Genomic DNA, 25,763 nt, shown 5'->3' on the forward strand with positions numbered 1-25,763 from the left:
TTTACCTTTGATCACCGGGTCCGTTTGCTTTGGAGATTTGATTGTGATTGGTGGTTTGCTGTCACTCACTCAAGTACCCCTGACATGAGAGCCGTGCAAGTTTTCCTTTTGAAACGAGCAGCAAAATAATTGTAACATGACGTGTTTGAGTTAATTTGCCTACTTAATATCGCAAGTCCTTTTTTTTTTTAAATAACAAAAATCGCACATCCACGCGATGTGAATATCACGCATGCGCATATCGCGATTATCGTCACGACACGATATATTGTGCAACCCTAATACAATCCTACACACTACAGGAAAGGAAAAGCCCCAAAAAAGCACAACAGGTCCCCTTTTTTTAACGAGATGATCAATTGGGGAAATCATATATCATAACTACGATTTCGAGAAAAATCGAAACAATTTTTGTCACAGGAGAACCACGTAAATCTGACTAGCTGGTCATCATCCAGGCTGTACTCCACCACAAACCAGCAGTGAACATACTGCATGTCATCTGTCCGTGTCAACAGTGTGTCATGAGAGGAGTGAGATGAAATGTGCAAGTGTTCCTCGTTTCTGTGCTCCGGGCCATTCTGAAATAAAAAAACACAGCGTGACAACTGAAGGAACAGATGGACCCATTGACAAAAAAACAATAAACCTTAAAGAGCTCTAGTTCTTAAATCTTAAATGCTTTTAACAAAAATTCAACATGACGTATCTTGGACATCAAAGTAGTGCCATTTTTTTAAAAGTCTCTTTTTTGCGAGCGTAATTGATTGTTTTGTTTTGTTTACGCTCACTTACGATCATCTCACACTGGAGGTCATAGTGTGCCTGCCAAGTGAAATTCCATGAAGAGACACACTGTAACAGCATGAAACACGATGTGTCGCTGGAGCAGGAGAATCGAGCAGATGAAGAGAGGATGGATTGATGGAAAAGAGGAGGAGTGATATGGGTGTGCTGACTCACTCCCTGACCCTACTCCCTAATTCTCTGGAGATCGGCATCGTGGGTATTTTTACTTTGGCGTAGGCTTGTTTAGCCCCCTTATATAAGCCCTTACAGACACATGCACACACACAAGGGGAGGTGCCCAAGGTGAATGGCGTGTTTTGTTCAGATTATTGACTTTATTTATCTACTCTTCTTCTTGTCTTCCTTCTGTGGCATCAGCTGTTTCTTTAAGTCTCTCACCCCACTCATCAGGATGTTTTCACTTCACCGAGACAGTAGGAAGAGCAAGAATCAGGAACTGTAGTCTTGCTCGCCCATACCTTTCTCTCTCCACGCTGTTTAAACACTGCCAGGTCTGCCAGGATGTGGTCAGGGAGAAGGTCTCAATGATGTAGTCAAGTCAGTAGTGTGAAAACAGCTGATCTTGTTATTCAGAAAGAATCTCAATCTTTATTTATTTATATAGCACATTTAAAACAACATTCAGTTGACCAAAGTGCTGTATAGGCAATAACTACAATAGTAAATAACACAATGGGAGTACAATAAGAAAGTAAGCACATTAAACACACAGTAATATAAATAGCACTGCTATTAATCTCAATGGCTTAGCTATGCTTTTGCAGTGTCCTGATTTTCAGGTTACAGGTTTTGTGTCCAACGCACTGCTCACATTGTGTCATTGTGTAAACAATCAAATGAGAGGCTGAACGAGCCTCCAACAGCAACTCAAGCCTCCTGATGAACAATCAAACTGCTCTGTGCTGGCTGTTTTCTCCTACGGATCACTACTAGCCCCCGACTAGGCAAAAGGTATAGCTGTTGGCCTGGCACTCTGCACGAGACCCATTTTGCTTAAAGGCCAAATCATTTTAACTTTGGCTTTGGAAGCAGTCAACCTTTCAAAACGCAGCCACTGAGATAACGGCTGTATCGGATGTATCCAAGTGACACATCCAATCAGGGGAGGTAGAGAGTAATCTAAATGTAAATTCCTAGACAAACCCAACATCAAAAACACACGTCAATCTCACCTGGGAAAGTAATACATGGAAACATATAAACAGACACATGGTGTATTGATAAAGGCAACAAAGTAATGGAAACAAACATAGTGAATAAATGACGTATATGAAGAATCTGACGTGAAGTGACTGACTGTGGAGTCGTACCCTAACCCTACATCCAACCCAGCTGTAGTTATGGTTGTTTTAAGCAGATGTAACCATGGCTCTCATTGGTCATAATTCAAATTTCCAAAAAGTCAATCAGTCAGTGTTTTTGTTTGCATGTAAACAATCACCAGTCCAACTGTGATGGAAACTTCTGAAGCAATTGCAAACAGGGCTCAGAGAGACACGAGGAGAGCAGGAACTTTGATGGCAAACACTGACTGTTTATTTGGAGGTTGAGATGCCAAATCAATTCTCAAGATCTCTACCCCAGACCCATGTATATTTAAAATAATCAACATGCTGCATAACAAGATAAAACAGGCAAAGCACAATAACACGTCTATCAGCTGCCGCCAACAGGCAGGAACAGGGTGACAAAACACTGAGAGCACAGCACCCAAGGCTGCAGGTGCCTGAGCTCAGTGAGGCCATTACAAACTGATAAACTGGGTCAAAGTTATTGGCCTTGGAAACTATTTCCCCAACCATTAGATTCACTGTGTGTGTGTGTGTGTGTGTGTGTGTGTGTGGTGTGTGTGTGTGTGTGTGTGTGGTGTGTGTGTGTGTGTGTGTGTGTGTGTGTGTGTGTGTGTGTGTGTGTGTGTGTGTGTGTGTGTGTGTGTGTGTGTGTGTGTGTGTGTGTGTGTGTGTGTGTGTGTGTGTGTGTGTGTGTGTGTGTGTGTGTGTGTGTGTGTGTGTGTGTGTGTGTGTGTGTGTGTGTGTGTGTGTATATCTATAGGTGATGTTCTATTACAGCGACAGATTAATACATATGACTAACTAGACACTCCATATGTTGAAGCATTGAACCTTGCCACTGAATTTGACAGTATCTAAATCGGGGACATCTTTGTACAGTTATCTCACACACATACATACATACATACATACATATATATATATATATATAGGCAGCTCATTGGAGGAAATTGATGCCGACAACAGTGGTCTGCCAACAGTTCATAAACAGAATATACTAGATCAAGGGGGAATCACGAGGAGAAAGAAAAGATGAGTGGGAGTTGAACAGGAAATGAAAAGCAGGGATAAAAACAAAATAAAGAAAATACTTTTTAAATAGTAAAATAGAAATAGATGGCAGTCGGAGAGGTTCAGGGACTTTTTCTGCAGAAACTGAATTAACAATTTCTGTGTCAACTTGTATCGTTCAGCAGCCCAAGTAATCCTTCTCAGTCCAACTACATTGACTGATAGCTGCTGTTGGCTCATGCTGTGTCTCAATTTGCAGACTTCTAGACTGTTGTGTGCCAGAGGTGAAGCCAAATGCAAACTATGGCAACATGCATTATGAATACCCAGATGGTTACGTCTCACACTCAACAATCGTTGCTATGTAACTGAAATATACAAATAAAAGTTAGAGTAAACATGTGTTTATTTGTTTTTTATACACAAACTACTATATTTGTGTCCAAAAAAGTCCATTGTTCATTTGAATGGTTCAATTGAGCAAACTGCATTTGATTTGGTACAATTAACAATACCTTTGATAGCTAGCCAACAGCAGTAATTGTCACTTCCAGAGAGCGCACAGCAGCCGAATGCGATTTGAGACTATACGCAGTTGACATCTACACAGTGTGCAAGTGTTCACAATGCACGACATGAACGGGAGTAAGTAACTGAATGAACACACAGCATGAGAAGATCTGCGAGGTGCTAACTGCAGCCTGGAGTGTAACTTAATGCTCAGCCGCTGTCACGGGTAGATTCCACAGGTACACTACATGGCTGCTGACCTCCGCCGTAACATGAGTCCAGGACACTGCCACAGCTGTGAGAAAGGGAGAGATAGAAAACAAGAACCGGTGAACATGACAGAGAAAGATGTGGAGAAATGCTCCCTGTGTTGTGTATATCAAACCGTTTGTGTGCGTGTTTGCTTTCCATGGATGTTTAATGTATACTTTAATAATTAAGGCACATTGGCAGCGTACCAGCTCCACCAGAGTCAGCCTGAGATGAGTTGAGGGCATCAAGAGGGCAGAGGGGGAGGCATCTTCCAAAACTGGACAGGCAGTTTCAGTTCAGAGCACAGCAGACACCAGAACCTGCAGCTGTTCGATTCTCACGCAGTAATTGTGCCTACAGAAAAAAAGATCTTAACACGTACAAAGGATTTGGCTCTAAGTGAAGCTAATGCAGTCGCACTTAATCTGGTTGGGTTTAGAGATAGGGAATGACATGAGTGTTTCTTCATCGTTGAATGCACTTATTGTGAGTCGCTTTGAATAAAAGCATCAGCTAAATTAAATGTTATGTAATCAGTGCTTTTACTTTGTTATAAGTAAGAACCAGGGTTGCACAAGTCATTGAAATGTAATGGATCCTATTAAATAAATCTCACCATGAACATTTCAAATAGTTGGTCTTCTGGTGTCTTCCGGAAAAACTGTTTCCAACTTATTACATCAACAAGTGCTCGCTTTTCCAGGGACGTCTGGCCCTCCTTAAAACTCCAGTGACAAAACCAGTGAATTGGCTTACTTTTGCATCAGTGTTGACATCATTTGCTTTAGTTACTAGTTAAGATAAATGTGCACAAATGTTAGTGACCGCAGAATCAACGTGAATATGAAAACAAGTCGTGCGATTAATCCTCGGGGAACCATTTTCTTTTTTTGCTTTAGGTTTGTTTTATTGAATATACTTGAGCATATTGTAAGTACACATTTTATTGTCGTATCAATATCATTATTAATTTCACTAATATGTACAGCGTCATCGTGGAAGGTGTGAGTATGCCTCCTTCTCCAAAGATTGCATAGAATATGGTTGAAATGTTTTACTTAAAAAAATCAGCTTCAAGTGATATATCTGTGTTTTTGGACATTTTCTCTTTCCCCCTAAACTTGACGGTTCGATCTGGCTTCGTTTGATTTTTGCGATGGTATTGTGCTGTTTTGGCCCAAAGGTCATATGGTTGGATTGGGTTCAGTTACGTTTTTTTAGTAACAGATCTGTGTGAGGGTGTGTTTGTGTGTGTTTTGTTTAGGGATTTGGCCGTTGCAATACTCCAAATGAGCAGTTGCCTTAAAGCAATATGTGCACATAGCTCTCACTATTTCCATCTCTACCTCGATCCCCTCCACCCTCACTCTGTTTATTCAATCTGCAATATCATCGGAATGAGTGGGTGGTGTATGTATGTGTGTGTATGCATCTGAATGTGTGTGTGTGTGTGGTACCATCAAAGTGAGTGGGTGGTGTAACCAAAGTGAGGATTGTGTGTGTGTGTGTGTGTGTGTGTGTGTGTGTGTGTGTGTGTGTGTGTGTGTGTGTGTGTGTGTGTGTGTGTGTGTGTGTGTGTGTGTGTGTGTGTGTGTGTGTGTGTGTGTGTGTGGGTGTGTGTGCGTGTGTGTGTGTGTGTGTGTGTGTGTGTGTGTGTGTGTGTGTGTGTGTGTGTGTGTGTGTGTGTGTGTGTGTGTGTGTGTGTGTGTGTGTGTGTGTGTGTCCTATCACTGCAGGTTTGAATTGAAAATAATGAATAGCAATCTGATCTCTCATCATTTAAATAAAATGAAGAGAAAACCACTTAACAGTTGTAATATATATACATTAGACAAAAGGGCAAGAGAACACAAATCGGTGTATTCTTATACCTATGCCTTAAGGGGCTCTTTTATGCTAATGTTCAGGTTCACATATTATTATTAGTATTCTGTGCCTTTACTGTGACATGATTACATTCTTTAATGTTCAAAAAGGTGCTGCAGTTTCCGTCTGAAACCAGTGCCCAGTCTGCTCTGATTGGTTTGCTGACCGCCTCTGTTGTGATTGGTCAAACGCTTAGAGATGTCCCGCCCCTTAGCCTATCCACTACAATGTGTGGGAGCAGAAGCCAATAGAATCGCAAGTGTTACACAGTGATGTCATTATGTTACGCAAGTAAACAATGAGTTCAATGGAGGCGTTTCAGGCAGGGGGGGAACTAGCCTTTGCGGACCATTGACATGCACGAAAACCTATATAACACACGAGAGGAAAGGGGAACCCCAAAGAGCATAATGGGGCCCCTTTAATATTTCGAGCTCTATATTCTGCTTCTATCTTTAGATAGTTCAGTGTATTTACTTCTCTGCATCTCTCCCTTAGACATACACACTATGTAAATATACTCTGGGGTGCAATCATGACGACGGTGATATTTTTAGCCTGCTCTGTCCTGCCTGTCAGTGGAGCCGACATTGATCACGGCGGAGATGACAGGCTCGCTGTGCGTCTGAGCTTCTGCATGTTTCCGCCCTGCCGAGTGTTACCTGCCTCGAAGTGGATCCATGTTACGCTTCTCATCTCACTCAGATTGTGATCCTCCTTTTGATCTTCTGTGTGTTTACTTGTTATTTTCAACAAATCTGTGCCTAGGGAGGAAAAAACCCTCCAACCTTGTATCTGTTTTAAAGGCATATTTTACAATTCTACTAATATACATATTTTACAATTCTACTAATTTACAATGCAGGACATTCTGTTAATAGAATATCATTTTGGTACGTACTGTAACATTAGTGAGGTTACATTTTACACTGCTTTCTAGAAATGTATATGGTGCTCTTAAAAAGAGAGGCTGACAATGAGTCAATGGTGCAGGAACGACAATAAGAGTGTGTGGGTGTTGAGACAGAAGCACAGCATCCCTCTGTACGTAACCGCGCTAAAGCTTTTCATAGGTTAAGTGAAGTCTGCTTCTAACGGCTCAGAGACAGCCAAGAAACTCAAAATGATTTCAAATTTAACCTGAACTTTACGTCAAATAAAAATGTTACTTATATGATTTTGAAGCCAAGTTTACACAATCGGCAAATAAGTGAGAGAATGTTTGCTGATATTATTGACGTACAGAACACAATCATACCTTAAAATTCTTCATGCACTTCAACATTTTATACTATCCTGTAGGGCTGCTCGATTATGGCAAAAATCATAATCTCGATTATTTGGGTCAATGATTGATATCACGATTATTAAAAACGATTATCCATTTACTTTGAAAACATCCATTTATTGAAAAAAATATGTGAACAGTATGTTTTTAACAGTTGATTACCCTGAACTTTAAAACCAATACAATTTTTTTTTTTTTAAATCATTTTATTTCGATTATGTTTTCATAATCGTTGCAAGCCAAAATCGTAATTGCGATTAAAATACGATTAATTGAGCAGCCCTATTATCTCTACAATGATCAGCTTTGACCATGAGGAAGTTCACCTCTTTTCGTGTGTGACTCACTCACATCAGATTACTTATTTCCTCCTGATCAATGTGAATCCTTTCAATACTTAATTGCAAATATTCCGATAGAAAAAACAAGCTGTAACCTTGCAGTGCTCCCAAATGAATCGAGCTAGCTTGGTTGCTTATTAGTAAAGTATTTTTTTAGATGATGAATTTCCAACTCTTTTGTCTATCAAACTGAAGGTCGGTGGTTCGATCCTTGAGCAAAGTGTGCTTGGGCAAGAAACTGAACCTCAAATTGCAAACTGTGTGTACACGTGTGTGAATGTTAGACTCCCTGGGCAAGTGGCACCTTTTAATGGCGGTCTCTGCCTTGTTTGATTGTGTGTGAGTGGGCGAATGCTGACTTGTATATGTAAAAGCCCTTTTGGGGGTTGCGAAGACTGAAAAAAGCATTGAATTTCCCATTCCTTCCCTCTCTTTCTCTCCGCAGTGTGTTGTTTCGTGGTTCACAAGCGCTGCCATGAGTTCGTCACTTTCCAGTGTCCAGGTGCCGATAAAGGACCTGCATCAGACGTGAGTACAAATGAGTGAATCATCTAAAATGGTGTGCTTGCGTATCAGTGTGAGTATCAAAAGGCAGATGGTACAACAGACTGCACACACACACACACACACACACACACACACACACACACACACACACACACACACACACACACACACACACACACACACACACACACACACACACACACACTTCAAGCTCATGAGCATCCATCACCTGTCGGCACCACTGTTACGGTTGAGCAGCCTCCATCTTTTTCTCTCTTCTCGTTTCCCTCTTCCTGCCTTGACGGTTTCACTGTACCGTCACACACAGGGTAGTTTATCTAGTGTTTACATTTGATTGACTCAATACTGTATATTTAAATATAGACCTATATGCAACGCTGCCCAATATTTGGCCACTCGAGCAGCTCCTCTGGCATTATGGGAAATTATAATTATGATACCTTCAGATGTTGGATCGGCTTCATTTGTAAATAGGATGTCAAATATGTTGACGTGTAGTTGAAGGGTACATTTTCAAAGAGGCCCATTATGCTTTTTGGGGTTTTTACTTTCCTGTTGTGTGTTATATAGGTTTTAGTGCATGTAAATGGTCTGCAAAGGCTAAAATCCCAACGTTTTTCTCCCAAACTAAGCAGAGTAGAGCCACAAAACACAAACAAAAACCTGAAAATAAGCATTATAGGGCTTCTATAAAATTCCATTTGTCTGCGATATTTTAATATTTGATTACACCTTTTATTCAACCCTCTATTAAACCACCATTGAAAGTAACACCCTTCGCTTTCTAGCCGCTGTCTTAAATGAATCTTAATGAATGCCCTGCCCTTCTTCCTTCCTCTCATCTCTTCTTAAGTATTTAAACGGATCCACTTTCTAAAATAACAACATCATATATATCTTTACTCTGCGGTTACATGACGAGTGTTTCACATGAGTCATATCAAAGCTCTAATCACTGTCGGAGGTTAAACGTCTTGCTTGTCCTTATGTAATCAATTATCTTTAAGCATGTCTCTCATCTCCTCCTCAGGAAGTGTCTTTTAAGTGGTACTTTTATCTTAATCTCATCCTCTCTCTCAAGGAGCTGAGAACAAGTGTCTTTTGATATTTAAATGCAAGCCGTCGCTCACCTATCATATTAAAAGGACACGTTCCTTCTCTTAAGAGCACTCTGTGGACGCCAGCTTCACCCTCTTAAAATCCCAGGGGGGGGGGGGGTGTGAGTTCCTCAGCCGTGTCCTTACCTCCCTTAGGAGTGCCCTTTCAGTTTGACAAGTACACTTAGTGTGCCGCCTCCAGAGGAAACGCTGCTGTGGGCTTCCTGTGGTGTGTTGTGTATAACTGTCTCAACAATCTTTCCTGTAGACTTATTATATGTCTCCATGACTGACGTCTACCTCACTTGTTTTTCTGTCCTCGTCTCGATCTCTGACTCAGTGCCGTTTTGGAGTGACACAAAGAACCTATGTTTCTTTTATAGTTTCTGTTTTAGTCAAGGCTATAGACTCTAAATCGTCTCTAAAACTGTTCTACCAATATCTGCAGGTTCATAGAAAGACCCTACAATAACAACCTAAATGATGCATGGTTTTTAGTTTGTATTGAAATTAGGGCTGTCAAACGATTACAAATTTTAATCAGATTAATCACAGCTTAAAAATTAATTAATCATGATTAATCACCATTCGAACTATGTCCAAAATATGCCATTTATTTATGTATATTGTTGTGGGAATGGAAAGATAAATGAAAGAAGGCGGATATATCCATTTAACATACAGTATCTATGTTTATTATAAAAATGTTCTGTGTGTCAAAATGAAAGACAGCCCACACACCTATCAATCATCAAACCGTGGGGTCTTATTTCATTACGTGTTGATTTCTATCAACGGGGGAGTACTTCAGGAAAGTCGACAGAGGGGGAGGGGCTAGTGGAGTACTTCGTGACCACAGAGTGTGAACGTTGTGATCAGCTGTTTTAGCGCAGTTCTCCAGTGAAGGGGGGAGTCTCCCTCCGCAGCCGGTTGGCGTAGTTTTGGCACAGTTCCGTTGTACAGACCGACGTTAACAGTCTGTGCACACGGAGACTAGGGTTGCCAGAAACTGACCATTATCAAAATCGATTATTCGGCAGCCCTGGCGAATAATAATCGATTATTCGACCCCCCCCCCCACCCGCGGGAGAAAAAAAAAAAAAAAAAACTCAGACATAAGGAATTCCGTTGTTTTCTTTACTGTAACATGTTTAACATTACAAACAACAAACAAGCATGTCATCACAACGACGTGGTCTTGAAGTGAAGTTGGTAATGGCCGGCTGTGCTGCGTCTTTCTCTGTAACCTCTTTGGCGTGCTTCGCACTCAAATGCGAACGCATTGTTGAGGTTGAGCTGTGATAGACCAACGTCTTTTCGCAGAGCTGGCATTTAACTTCCTTTGGACTTGTATGTTCGAAGTAGTTCCACAAGGAGGAACTCTTTTTACCTGCCGCTTTGTTCATCTTTAGTCGCACGTGTGAGGGAGAGGGGGGGTGGGGGCGGGGGCGGTGTGTAGCGTGCTGCAGCAGCAGTCTGCTCTGCGCAGGCTTCCTCCAAGTTTACAGTAAAACAAACTGGTGGTGTGACCAATGGCCATTTACAATTATTAATACTATTACTATTATTAGCATATATATATTTATATATATATTTTGGTTGAAACTAAGCCAGAAATATATATATATATATATATATATATATAAAAAAATATATATAAATAATAATAACAAAATATATAAATAAAATCGATTTTTAAAAATAATATTCGATTATGGAGACTGTAACGAATAATCAAATAATCGCTGGCATCCCTAACGGAGACCGACTCTGTCGTCCGGTGATCTAACCGCCTTCTGGAAAAGCTTCACAAGTACGTCGGTACGCAAATGCGCTTTGAGACACAAGTGTCTTTTTTACGCATTTCAGATTACGCACATAACCTGCGTACCAGTTATGTGCACCCCTCTACCAGAGCCATATTATTACTATTATATGGCTCTGCCCTGTACTACAGCAAAAGTATTCTCCGTCGGGACTTCCTGCAACAACACCACGCCGTTATCAAAGATGCTCTATTGAGAAGACGATCACTACGTGACAAAAGTTTTCAAAACCGTGGCTACTGAAATCAATCTTACTAACTGCTGTCTGTGCAATTTACTCCGCGAGTTGGCAGACTTTATTTTGTTTACTTTAACATCATTTTTCAAGGTGGGGCTAAGCCATTTCTTGGTATGGGTGTAGCCTACCCCAGCCATACCCTGGCGCTGCCACTGGTGGCACGTATGGGGCGGGCCATTCTGCACATGCGTTAAATGCGTTAAATATTTTAACGCAATTAATTCAAAAAATTAATTACCGCCGTTAATGCGATAATTTTGACAGCACTAATACAAATATATAGTTTAGGTTGCCCTTGTAATCAAACCGCTTTGGTTCAGGTAAAGCAATAATGTCGGGCTTGTACTAGCTGCTGTGTCATCAGCTGTTTCACCCTAGCAATGTTTCCATGAAATGCTTAAGCAAAGTCAAAGCAAACTTTTGTAATGTCGCAAAGAATATACAAGTTAGTGTTTGAGGCAAATACAATAGGCTTCAGGGAAGTACAGTGTGACGTTGGGGGTAAAGGCTGTATTTCACAAGTAATGAGAATAAGATAAGGACGTGTTGTGTAAGAGAAACAAAACAAATTGGGTTGGTGATTGAACTATCTGAGAGATAACTGAAGAGGATGTTTAGGAGTCTCGTTTTTTTCGAGCAGTAAGGACATAAATCTAAGAACTCGCCAGAAGCACAAACATCTGATCGATCAGTAGCCCATAAAACTGGTTTTCCGTAAGGGTGGAATTTTCATTTCAATGTCTGTGTTTCTATACAGCTTTTCTTATGCTATAATTCAATATGTGCTAAAAATAAATATGTTAATAGACACGCAGCTAATGACCGACTCATCTACATCTTATTAGCAAAAAACAGCCAATCGTATTCATATAGGGGCTTTAAGCTTGTTCAGCGATTCAGCATTTAGTCTTCCCAGCAGCTTTGTCCTTGCTGCTACTTTAAGAGACCCTTCAAAGCTTCTTCCTAGCACATCTATCTCTAACCATTTTATATAAATGACCATTTCCTTTCCATAAGTTCCCCTCAGTGATCCAAAGTTATGTTTAGATTCGCTGTTAAACCTAAACGCACCGGTCTTATTTCCCACATGATTATACACTTGGCTCGACCCACTCTGATCTGACATTTCAATTAGCCGACAGAGTCTTCCATCTTTGCCATCCCAGAGACTCGGAGATAAACCCGTCGTGATGATTCAGGTACAAATCATGTTCAATTGTAAAGCTGTAGGAGGCTCACACATCTTGCCTTGCAATCATTTTGATAATGCAAGTCCTTTCTTCCCCTTTACCTTCTTTAAAAAAATCATTTGACTTTAATTTAAGGTGTGATTCTCCATCTTTACAGTACTCTATACCTTCTTCCTTTCTCCTTTGAATGCCCACCCCTTTTTTCCGGCACTATATTTATCGTACTATATTCGGCATACATTTACCTCCCCTCTCCCAGAAGCCTTCCCTCATTGTCTCTCGCGGCTCTACTCTGTACATCCTCTATTTAAATGCCACTTCACCCAGGGGGCCCCCGCTCTTAATTACGGGGCCTCACCACCCCCACCATGTTATTTCCTTAATGAGTTCATGGTTTTTTGACCTGGGTCCCTGCACAGTGGGAATGTGAGGTATCTCCATAGCTGCATAATTCAATGTAGGAGATATCGGTAGCCTGTCTCGCGATGCACAGCTTCCAGGGTTTGCTCTGGTCATGTCTTTTTAATGAAGTACTGTAATAAAAACCTGTTCAACACCGAATATTTGGGATTAGATCAATTCTCCGAAGAAGTCGGGGGATATCACAAATATTTGCCTCATTGCAATGTTATGAAACAAGTCAAACAATATGAGATCATAACGGCGCTCTGAATTGGTCAACATTATGAATCACCTGCTGAGGATTATCTAATAACGCTGTCAGATCTGTACACCGTGTTTTCTCCCACGCACACAGAGGCCTTTTGAAAGTTTGTAGAACATTTGAAGACATTAACGTGTCCCGCACGGATGTCCCAGGACTAATTATCTGCCAAGTGTGTCAGTTTGAAGTCTCAATGATAAACAACTCAAGTAATCATTTACTCGATTAATTGACAAGGAAAGTTGGAAACAAGCTTGAAAAAAGGAGATGAAATGAGAACATGTTGTTGCTTTTCATTCTCTCATATTAAGTCACTATTTTTCTGAATGATCTGGATACTATTTGATACTATTTACCAAAAAAGCGATTAAATGAGAACAGCAGTGGTAGTAGGGATTTGTCTGCATCAACAATAAAACGACTCTTCTGGCGTTGGCTACTATGAGACCTTGAATCAGATAACCGTGTGTATGGGTCACACATATGAAAACACAGCACAGCAGCAGATGTTATTGCATGAAACCACATAGATGCAGCTGATAGAGGAGTATCTCATACATACTGTGTCACTGTCTCTTTACCTCCTGCCAGTCCCTCCCTGCCTCTCCCTCTCTCTGTCGGCGATTTATGTTTAAAAGAAGAAGTCAATTATAGATCTGGGTTAATAGAATGGGTTCCCTGTGGGAGAGGGCGAGGGATGACATCCTCTAATGAAACCTATATTTCATGCTCACAGCCCGCTAATGGTATAGTGCTCACAGAGAGTGTGTGTGAGTACAGTGTGTGTGTGAGTACAGTGTGTATACTAGCGGTCGAGATACTAAAATATACAGAATACACAAGACGAGGAAAGCATTGCTTCGACAGGCTTTAGAACTAAATGTGGAAGATGAGCTTGAGCCCATTATTAGATATCTTTATTTCCCACTGGTCCTGGAGCTCTTGAAATTATATTTTTCCCATAGAAATGTCAAGTCAAGCTTTTTTTTTTAATAGCTCAAAATTAGGCTTTACAAACTGTACAGCATATGACTCTCTCTATTCTTAGAGACCCTCAACTCAAATGAAAACGTGTAAAAGGAGGAAGAAACTGTAATAAACACCAATCATGACATTTGAATAGGGAAGACAATATTATAGACTACTACACACATACACATTTCTGGAGCATTGTATAGCAATGTCACAGGATTATTTAAGAGATTTCCAAACAGGAAGTTATGCATAAAATATATAAAATATGTCTCAAGGTATTGGTTTAAGTAAAAAAAGTATCATAGTGCACCTTTTTGTAGGTGAATAATTTGTCGCATCTTAAAGGAAAGGTCATTATTTTGTCTAATATACCCTTTCTTGTCAAAAGTTAGAACGATGAGAAGAATTGTTTATCCACTGCTTACTTGAGCATACAGATTGGAAAGAAGGGAACATCCAGCCTTTTCTCTTGAGCAAGAAGTGCTGTTTTTGGACCGAATGAGGATGGATTCCTAAATGCTAAATTAGATTTTATTTCTCATTTCCCCCTAAAATCGTCTGCATGTCTATCTTCTGTACATGCAACAACGGTCAGAGCACACACCTGCACTTATAGGATACACACACTGGGAACGAGTCTACATTGAGAAATAACGTATGAACACATAACATATATTCTCATTTGCCGACATCGATTTGTGTTGAGCGTGTTGCACAGATCTGAAGCAGGATGGTATTGATTTCTACCCCCCAGAGTCCATGTCAGCATGTGAGGGGCAGGTCACGACCTGGACCCTTTATTATAGGGATAACACACATAAGCACACTCGCATACACAGCTTCAGCTGGTTTATAGTGTACAGTTCACCCAACCTCCAGCAAGAGGAGAGGAAACCCACACAGTCTGCACACTGAAAGAGGTTCAAACCCAATGTCAGCGTGAAGCACCGACCCACTGCCACACCCAACATTAGGAATATTCTGTTTCCGAGGCATTTTGAGGCAATATTTTCCCCGATTCCCCACTTTAAGATTTCTGGATAACTTGCTCTACGTCAGAGTGCTATTTCCTGAAGTGTGTTCTATAGGTTTTGGTGCATGTTACAAATATGTACCTGAAACTGAGCACGATAGGACCCCTTTAAATTCAACGCTTAATCTTTCTTTTCTTTTCCCCATTCTCTTTGCTAAACATGTGATTCCTCAAAGGACTTTGTGCATTTTCAATCATCTATTTACAGCATGTGTGACCAGATGGTTCGATCCACACTGATACCACATGGTCATTCTTGAGAGGAAGATAGGAGAGAAGAGGGAAAGGAGGCAGGGAGAGATAGGAGTTTCATTGTGAGTGAGGAAGAAACCACCGCCTCTCTTTTGCAATGACATTAAAATAACCTATTGTTTTCAATAGTGATTTCCTCGCAGATCTTCCCCAATAAACAAGAAATCCTTTAAAAAGCCACTCAGAGAAACACTTAAACATTCCCTGAGGAAGAATTACAAGCCTGCGGGGGATAAACACAATGTCGCTGCATTCGTTTTATTGATCAGGACAGAGAAAAGCAGCCTCTGTATACTTACAGCTAGCTTTGTTCTGATTTGTGCTGTCGGTAAATGAATCAAGGTGGGTGGGAAGATTTTAAAATGTACCATCACACAGTAGCCACTCGAAAAATCATCAAATAGCGATTCATCTTTTGATTATTTTGTCAATAACATGATTAATTGTTTGGTCTATTAAATGTCAGAAAGCAGAACAAAGTCAATCTTCATAAGTGAGAAGTTGTAACAGGAATGGTTGTCGATTACACTGGAAAGAAGACTTGAATAAATGATCAAGATGGATGGTTCATTTAGTCCAGATATGCACATTCTACAACCAACCATTAGCATCTGGTTATTTGAAACACTGCAGGTTCATGATATGATTTCTCTCCGCAGTACATCACGTTAGGTTTCCAGCGTTGTGATGTCAGTAAGCACTTACTCGAGAAGAGCGAGTGGACTGAAGACGAAATCAATAGTGGGAAAATCGAAATAAGTTTGTATGTCTGTGACTGTAGGCCAAGACTCTCTGTCTCTCTGCCAAGAACCAGTCTTTATACTTTGTCATCAAAATGTACTTAAAGGGATTTTAGCCTTTGCAGACCATTTACATGCACACAAACCTATACAACACACTACAGGGAAGGGACCAGAGCATAATAGAGCCCCTTTTTAAATACCAAAAGTACTCGTGATGCGTATCGGTCCATTTCAGAATCATATTTATTAAAATACTGGATTATGATCACCTCTTCAATCTGGCTTTTAATGTGTGATTGTTTTTGTATTATTTGACTTTAACTTTAACGATATATGTATTTGTTGTTCCTTTCTTTTCTCTATATCTGTAAAGCGTCTTTGAGCACCTGTAAAAGCGCTAACTAAATAAATCTATTCAATCTATTCTGATTATTGAAGTATTTTGTATTAGTTAATAATCTGAATGTGTAAATTAACTAAAGCTGTCAGGAGTAAAAAGTACAATCTTGTCTTAAAGAATGTACTGTTAAAACTAGGAAAATAAAATGAAAATACTAGTACCCCACAATTGTAATAAAGTGCAATACTTGAGTAAATGTACGTGTGTGTTTGTGTGTGTGAGTTGGAGCTCTGACTAATGGCTGCTCTGGCATATGCTGATGTTACGAGCGCTTTCAGTTTGGAAACCCAGTAACACAACATATGCGGCGCAATACACTCATTTGTCCAGGCGCACACACACACTGTACCATCTGCTTTCAATTAGTGGGGTCTGAGAGAGTCGAAACAAGTGAAACAAGAGGCCCAACTGTTGCAACAATTAAACGTGTGACGTGTGCACAAAGCGGTGGGAAGTCTATGAAAAAATGACCCTACTTCTCACATGATTTATAACCCCAGTAAACATGTTATAATGAGTGTAGGTCTTCCTCAGTGCAGTGCAAATTCCAATTTAGAGTCAAATTCACTTAAAGACATGTTACATTTGTATCGATCAGTAATCTGCCTCCTAAGTTCCTATTTTGAGAGACGTTCACTTATTTCTAAAAACCTTCCTGAAACAAGGTGGAAGTGATTCTTCACCTAAATGAATACAATGAAACAGTCTGTTGAGGGAATCTCATGACCTTTGATACAAAGGGTCGCAGATATGTCAAACTCATTAGCCAATGAAAACCCCAGGGACATTTGCCACTTCTAACACTGGCCTGATTCAAGGCTTTTCAACGATGACGCTTGTGTAATACAAGAAATAGATTGACTGACATTTATTCCCTCTATCAACAGATCACATGCTCTGATTTCTAAGAAAGAGGAAAAGGCTTTGTGTCCCTATTTGGTTTTTTCCTTTCTTGTTCTTACGTCTTGTTTTGACAGGATTTGTGGGGGTTTTCTGAGGAGGCATGTTGGAGGTGGATGTATTTTATCATTGGTGTTTGTAAAGAAGCATGTCATCCCTCTCATCAGTCCTCATGTCCTGTCAGCTGTTGCTCATCACTCCAGCTGCAGCCGCACAATGTTCCCTTGTTCTTCAAGATGAACAAAAACAAGCAGGAGGTGGTCCTGTCCTTGATAAGCAGCGGAGAAACAAACACACACAATTACAAAGAAACACACGCACACATACGCAAAGAAACAAACACACAAAGACGCAAAGAAACAAACACAGACGCAAAGAAACAAACACACACAGATGCGTACGCACAAATTCAAACAAGCACTGCTTTGCATAGAAGCCAAGACACCTACAAATATGCGATCAGTGGCAGCCGCACAATCAGAAATAACCAACACACACACACACACACACACACACACACACACACACACACACACACACACACACACACACACACACACACACACACACACACTTCTGAAGACACCTTGGGGAAGCTAGGTATAATTCAGGCAGTGACAGCCTAAATGAAATCCAGGACAGATTAGAGACGATGAAATCCATCGGCACATTTCTTCTTGCTCGTAGGATACAAAGGCTTAGACACACACCTGTCAAAGAGACCTGTTATTACGCCGCGTCCACACGGCGGCGTGCGTTGAAGCTTGCCGGTGAGCTGGTCTGAAACTCGACCACCAACCAATCACATGAATCTCCCGGCCCGGACACACAAGCACGCGGTTTGATTGGCTAGAGCTTGTACTGGCATATGATTCGATTGGCTGACGCTTTCGCCGAAGCTTCAAAAGTTGAACATTGCTCAACTGTTGAAGCGAGCAAAGCGCGACGTCACCCCATTCAAGCTTCAACGCACGCCGCCGTTTGGACGGGCCGTTACCGTACACATTATAGACTCGTCATGGCAACCATAAATAAAAGGCTCTATTATGCGTTTTGGGGTTTTCTCTTTCGTGTAGTATGTTATATAGGTTTGTGTGCCTCCATTGGACTCCTTGGTTTACTTCAATAACGTAGTGACATCACTATGTAACACTTGCACTTCTATTGGCTAGCGCTCCAACACATTGTAGGCTAAGGGGTAGTACAGAGGAGCTTTTTGAACAGCATGTACACAGGTCACAGTAGAGACACTAATATGAACCTGAAAATGAGCATTATACTATATCTTCTCTTCAGAGATATGTTGCCTTGTTGGTAGGCAGCTCTTATATTTGGTGCTGTCCATGCACCTCAGCATCCTTTGTATATTGTTATTTAACAGTGTAGCTACATGTTTCATAACTGTGAAGGATCCCCTTGGCAGACATATTTAAACTCCTACATTAAAGCATTCCCGCTTCACTGCAGCACCTGGAGCCTTCTCTAGTGGTGGATTGGATGTTTTTGTCTGTGTGTGTGTGTGTGTGTGTGTGTGTGTGTGTGTGTGTGTGTGTGTGTGTGTGTGTGTGTGTGTGTGTGTGTGTGTGTGTGTGTGTGTGTGTGTGTGTGTGTGTGTGTGTGTGTGTGGGTGTGTGTGTGTGTGTGTGTGTGTGTGTGTGTGTGTGTGTGTGTGTGTGGGTGTGTGTGTGTGTGTGTGTGTGTGTGTGTGTGTGTGTGTGTGTGTGTGTGTGTGTGTGTGTGTGTGTGTGTGTGTGTGTGTGTGTGTGTGTGTGTGTGTGTGTGTGTGTGTGTGTGTGCACCACCACCACCCCTGCTTCTGGTAATTGGATGTGACCCCCAACTTGACCAGCAACAATAATTGTGTGTGTGTGAGCAGTCCCTCAGTGGCCATCAGTAACATGTATTGGGTTAATGTGTGTGTATGTGTGTCAACCACTGAAACTGCCCACTGAGCCAGGGTTGCCACACACACGCACGCACGCACGCACGCACACACACACACACACAGAGAGAAATAGCTTGTGTGCACCTGCCTTTGTTACGCCTGGGTTACAACCAAATGTTTGAAAAGAGGAATTAGTAGTTTTTTCCTCTGTGTAGTTTCATTTTTGGGTTAATCCAAAGTGCAAAATTAGCATTAAAATAAAGAAAAATATATTCACTAAATTGAAAAAGAGGCCTGAACTGATGACCTTGAGTGTGAGTATGCGCTACATTGATGTGAACTCTTGTCTACCTACTCTATTTATGATCTGGATTCAATTACATTGGGCTTAGTAATCTTAAGGCTGAATCCTTACAGAGCTCTATTGCGTACACACACACACACACACACACACACACACACACACACACACACACACACACACACACACACAGGTCATACATGTAGCTGCCTTTCTAGTCTTTGTAAATGTGTCTTTTAAGAAAAATGGAAAGGTAACGACACTGATAGAGATTTTGAGGGATAACTTGTCCGCTTTTCAAATCTCCGCGCGTCCCTAACAAGCTGGTTATCATACAGGAAGGAATCCAGAGCATACAAGTAACCGTTAAACAATAATCTACTTTAATGGTAATATGACAATGCAATACAATCAATACATTACCATACCATACAAAGCCATATCATATGCGTAATGTCAGGAATATGCCTATTCCTGGCCTTGTTCACGTGTTGCCCCGACCATCCGGTCCGGGCGAGAAGAGAGGCAGAACAAAAGGCTGAATAGGCTTTCATACCAACACAAACAGGAAGGGGTGGAGTTTACTCAGCCTCCACACACACACACCCCCACATTCCAGAGACCTCAGATGTGTCTTAAAGGATATTTCTTTGCTTCCAAAGATAACACAAATATTTCATCTCTCATATCTCCAACTTCTGGTTACACAGAATACAAAGTAATTAAACCCACACATATACTATTCAAGATATGTAGACTTCCCTGAAACATGACATGCTAGAGATCTTAAGCAGAATATACTCTCATCCACTTAGCACCCTGTCCTGCATACCTACACCTCCCCCACAGAGCAATAAAACCCTGTTTACTCCAACCAGCCCTTGTTTATAGCCATTTTAGTCCTCACATTTATGAAAGGATAAAACAGAGAAATCAATATAAAACACAAACACAGGTATTGTTTGAACAGTATTCACTTAACTGCTACTATTGATAATTACCAGAGAAACTCAAGGGACCTCTTTTAATATCTGGAAATTGCAACAAGACTTTCTGCCATTTCAAATGTAACACACTTCTTAAATATCAGATGATAATACTCTGCAACACATTCACATAACAAACACAAATCATCTGCATTTGACAAAAATAAGTTTTCACAGCTGTATTATAAATGATTCTTTCTGTCTAAAGCTCAGAGTGGAATACAGTAAATGTGAATAAATAAAGATATTATTGAATCATATTCCTAATGTATGACTTTCTTTCCTTCCTCTCAGGACCCGAGGGCAAAGCATAAGTTTAAGATCCATACGTACTCCAGCCCGACCTTCTGTGATCACTGTGGCTCTCTGCTGTACGGCCTGCTGCACCAGGGCATGAGATGTGACCGTACGTACACACACACACACACATCCACAAGCCTCACTGTCTGCGATCAGGTTTCCGTTAGCAAACACACACTGCAGCATTTTATATTCCATATTCAGGTTATGTCCAACTCAGTGTAAATGTAATTGCTTTTAAATATTTATTTTAAATTATATACAGCCCTTCTAGAAAATAAATATAATGTAGTCTTTGCTTGTCACCACTCACATGTGGTTATAACACACTGTTAATTTCTACATCTGTTTATTCCACATAATTACTACAGGATGTATTCTAATGTAGAGAATGTAATTTAGCTTTCTGATTATCTTAGTCTATCTTATATGTATACATGTTTTCGTATTCATGCAACTTACTTGCACCATTTTGCACCACTATTTGATATCCTTTTCTTTTTAAGTATATTATATGTTCCATTGGAAGAGGAGCCTCAGACTTAAGATTTGACACTGTAGCTTTTCTGCACGTGACAAAAAAAACCATTAAAATATTTTTTTAATGTGTGTTTTCCAGACTGTATGATGAACATCCATAAGCGCTGTGTGGCCAATGTGCCGAGCCTGTGTGGGACAGACCACACCGAGAGGAGAGGTCGCCTCCAGATCACCGCGGAGGTCAAGACCAACGTACTCACTGTCACCAGTAAGTAGATCTATCCATTAACACACCCTATCCATTAACACACACACACACACACACACACACACACACACACACACACACACACACACACACACACACACACACACACACACACACACACACACACACACACACACACACACACACACACACACACACACACACACACACACACACACACACACACACACACACTATAAGACACCGCTGTGTTCATGTTCTGCAACACTAGTCATCTGCCTCCCTCTACTGGAAGATCTGCAGAGGTACAGGATGGGTGCAACAGATGTTACATGAGATAAAACTTCATCTCTTTTTATTCTGTGTCCGTTTAAGTTTAATTTCAGCAAACAGATGCAGATAGAATTTCTACTTCTTTACTAATATATTGATTAGAAGTGAATGTCAATACATGCATCAGTACATGAAGCTTACATTGGTTTCAAAGTAAATCATTACAAATACTAAATATGCTGACTAATAGAGCTGCTGGCCTTTTTCGACCATCTGACCTTAGAAATTGAACAAATATGGAGCGCAAAATAAATGTTCCTGTAAATATGATTATTACCGTGGTTACTCAAGAATGAATGAGTCGGGAGGGCTGTTAATTTATTCCGGCAAATTACTCAGACCTACTAATTGACCTAACGAAAGCTGTTGAGTCCATGCAAGTTTACTGCTTGGCTCAGACCCACTAACGTCAGCAAGATCTCACCTCTACTAACCCCCGGAAGAACCAGGTTCAATGAACTGCTGTTTCAATTCAGACGACCCGCTCGATCTGTTTAAGCGATCCCGAAGGATTTTTGATATCAGTAATGAGATGTGGCCCTACCTAAGTGTGAGTTGTGGCAGATGTGCATTTCTTACCTTTCAAGCAGGAGAGGAGGGCGCAGATTTCTTTTAAGTTGTCCCAATCCAAAGGGTGGGATCAGTTTATTTGAAGAAAAATTGGTCCACACTTGTACAGGGTTTTACCTTCTCTCGTTACAATATGACAATTATACAAAATATATATGCTGTGGTCATTTTCTAATGTGGAACCTTAATTCATAGTTTTGACATTAAAGTCTTCCGACATAATCTAGAGGAATCTCATCATAAATCGCCGGGGCTACACATTCATACCTAGAGTCCGACAACATTTAGAGGCAGTTCCTCATAAATGGTCAGTGGGATCTAACCGTTTCAAACTTTCACTCAACAAATCAATTCATATCCACACCTATAGTCCCGCATGAATTCTGAGGAATTTCCTCACAGGTTGCTGGGTGCTAAACATTCAACAAAGAAATTCACTCAGCATTCAACAAAGAAATTCACTCAGCATTCAACAAAGAAATTCGACAGATATTTACAAAGTTTGAGAGAACCTTACCGAGGAAAAAAACCCCTCTCCCGAGTTTGCTCCCTCTCAGCCAGTGTTTTTATGCTCAAAACAGGACAGAAAAACCTAAAGACACCTCCTCCATACCCATATTTGTGGAAACTGGGCATGGTCTCTGATGTGCAGGACGTGTCCAGACCTATTCTATGGCTATGGCATAAACACTGTGCACCGCTGTAAGGGAAGAAACTGTCTCCCCTCTCTTATCAGTGACACCCATAAACTAAAATAGGCCTTAAACTCAACTTAACAAACCCCTTGTTGTTTTGAATATAGGCTACTGTGATTATAGAAAAACATAAACTACAATACATTTTCATTGTATAAGAATATATTTGATTATAATTAACTTTCGTTTTAATTACTCAACCTACTATGGAGACCTCAACAGTGTCCAACCATCAAACCACAAACATTGTCATCGCAACACATTTTTCAAACATTATTTTATACATTGTATACATGTACATTATTTTATAATAACAGTATTTGTCAAGTCCTTCAGGTTTTTGGCCTGTTTCAGTGATTTAGCCTGACTTGATAGGCTAGAGGGCAACAGAGGACGCTTTGGACAACTCGAATTTGTTCTTTTTGTCTTTATTTAATCAAGACAGCAATTCATCAGGTTGAAAACCTTCAAACACAAAGGACAAACAAAAGTTAGCTCACATGCTACACAAATTACAAACATTTTGCAGGTCTCACTGCATTCTCAATAATAACAATAATAGCACCACAAACTATGTTTTAATTAAAAAGGATAAATTGTTACTTTAAAACCACATCATTAACTTAAATGAATTAATAAGAGTGTTTATCTCCACTTGGAAACAAGCACCAGAGAAAACCTCATCTGAACACCTGCGCCGTCTAAATCACACAGAAATCACTGGAGCACAGGCAGACCGCGCTGCGTAAAAAACACAGCTGATTGCGCAACAGCACTCTCGCAAAGTGCGACAACAGATCAAGTAAATAAACACAATAAACATACCAACGGCGTCTCCGGAGCCTCACACACACACTGTCGCCTGGTTCTCTCTCCGTGGCTTTGAGAACAAGCGACCGGCCATCACAAACTACACCCCTTTTTGTAGCCGTGTTGCCGGAAGCGGCATTCATATCTTTCCTCCTACAGCTCGCTTCTGAAAAGTAGCCCACGCTATCAAAATAAACAAATACCCTCTCCTGGTATTGAACAATACTATAATAATAATAATAATAATAATCTAAATGAAAACACATAATTATTTGTTAGTCCGTTTTTCACAGATATAATTACATATAAGCCTATTGACTTTCGTCTCGACAGTATTTCCAGTATTATTTTTTTGTGGTGGTGGTTGAATGTTGTTTCAAAGTAGGCAGTTGCTACCAGGGACGTGCACAGGTACGGGCTAATGTTGCCCGGGCAACAGCCCTTTTTGGCTGACCTGCCCCTCTGGGGAGAGAAAGAGGTTTTTTTCTGTTGTGGCCAAATCAACATGATAAGCCCACAATTGTAGCGTCTCGCTGCGATAAAACACACCTTGTCAGCGCTGTCATCTGCCCCCAGTCACGTGACTGTGTTTACAATCTGACAGCTGAAAGCAAAGGACAGCCCTCCGGCCTCATATGGCTATGGTGATCACACCAAATGCCTGCCCCCTTTGGTGGCAAATCTCCGGGTCAATCTGTCCCCAGAAATGTACCCGTTTTTAAAAATGCTTAAATTGATTTTGAGTTTTCTCATGGCAGTTAGAGTAGGGGACAAACCAGGGGACTTTACTTCCTCTTGACACCGTCGGTTATTTACAAAAAACAAACCCTAAATATACTTGTTATTGTGCTTCTGTCTTTCTGTGTCTTTTCATCTGTAAACTCTCTCAACGTCAACGGGGTCACTCGCTCTCTTTTCTTGATCGCCCTCTCACGGGTGAACAGTTCAATGTCCCGCTTCAGTGTAGGATTTCTGCCATGTCTCTACCACTTTAGTTTGACCATCTCTGTTACTAAGTTATGGAATACTACATAAATAAGTAATTAGATACCTTCCCGTTACTGCGCTCATAAAGAACAATAAGAATAATGCGTTTTGAACTGGTTTAATTAATTAGTGAGTTTATTTAAGGTAATTAGTTAGAGGCCCTATTTTATCAGTATGTCTGCACAGCAGTTACAATGCTCAACATTACATTAAAACAGAATTGTCCCCAGAATGTTTCCACATTTTTTCTTTAATAGTTAGTAACATTAGATATTTTAATGAGATATGCAAAACAAAAAAATTCCCTGGTTTTCATTTAGAAAAAAATTCAAAAGGTCTTATGTTTTTTTTCGGGGGGGAGGCCCTTTTTCTAGTTTAGAGCAATAGCCCCTCCAAATGTCTGTGCACGTCCCTGGTTGCTACCCAATATAGTCTGTTAATATTTTAGGATGTAAAGATGTTTCTAGAAGCCTCTTTGTCTATGTTTGGCTAATCATTTGCAGTTAAAAACATCATAAAACACATAATTATTTCCAAGAAATTAACAACATACGTCCGAAGTATTTGTTCTACAAGTCAAATGATTTATATTCACTTAATTTCTTACCCGAACATGTCTTATATTAATGAGATAGGTCAAATGCAGGCTGGCTTCTTTCCTCGAGAGAGTTTCCTGACCTGCCTCATTTTTTATTTATATGATAAATAAATGAACAGTTTCACCACTTTCTGCTTTACCTGTAGTTCCTTGTCTTACCTGCAGGAGGCGGCAAAGGTTTAATTTAAGTTTGCTGTGTGCCTGTCTACTCAATTACAGCTGTGCCTCAAACAGAAATCATCAAACTTAAATGATGTAGAACTCACTTTTAGCCGGACATTTCCTTCCCTTTAATCAATGACACGTACAAAAAGGAGAATCTGTTCTCTGGTGGTGAATGAGCTGCTTTCACATAAACACCTGGTAGAGTAAC

At 40.5% G+C, this 25,763-nt stretch overlaps 1 protein-coding gene across 2 annotated transcripts in view; it reads left to right on the top strand.

Annotated features, from left to right (window-relative positions):
- The window catches only part of LOC117451436 (protein kinase C beta type-like), a 114,524-nt gene that overhangs the window by 27,039 nt on the left and 61,722 nt on the right, over positions 1-25,763 (top strand). For both annotated transcript variants that reach the window (XM_034089732.2, XM_034089731.2), the window contains exons 3-5: positions 7,816-7,898; positions 20,683-20,794; positions 21,308-21,436. In XM_034089732.2, coding sequence (XP_033945623.1) covers positions 7,816-7,898; positions 20,683-20,794; positions 21,308-21,436 — 324 coding nt within the window. The remainder of the gene's footprint in view (positions 1-7,815; positions 7,899-20,682; positions 20,795-21,307; positions 21,437-25,763) is intronic.

The sequence above is a fragment of the Pseudochaenichthys georgianus genome, chromosome 8, assembly GCF_902827115.2.
Source record: "Pseudochaenichthys georgianus chromosome 8, fPseGeo1.2, whole genome shotgun sequence".
Classification (NCBI taxonomy): Eukaryota; Metazoa; Chordata; class Actinopteri; order Perciformes; family Channichthyidae; genus Pseudochaenichthys; species Pseudochaenichthys georgianus.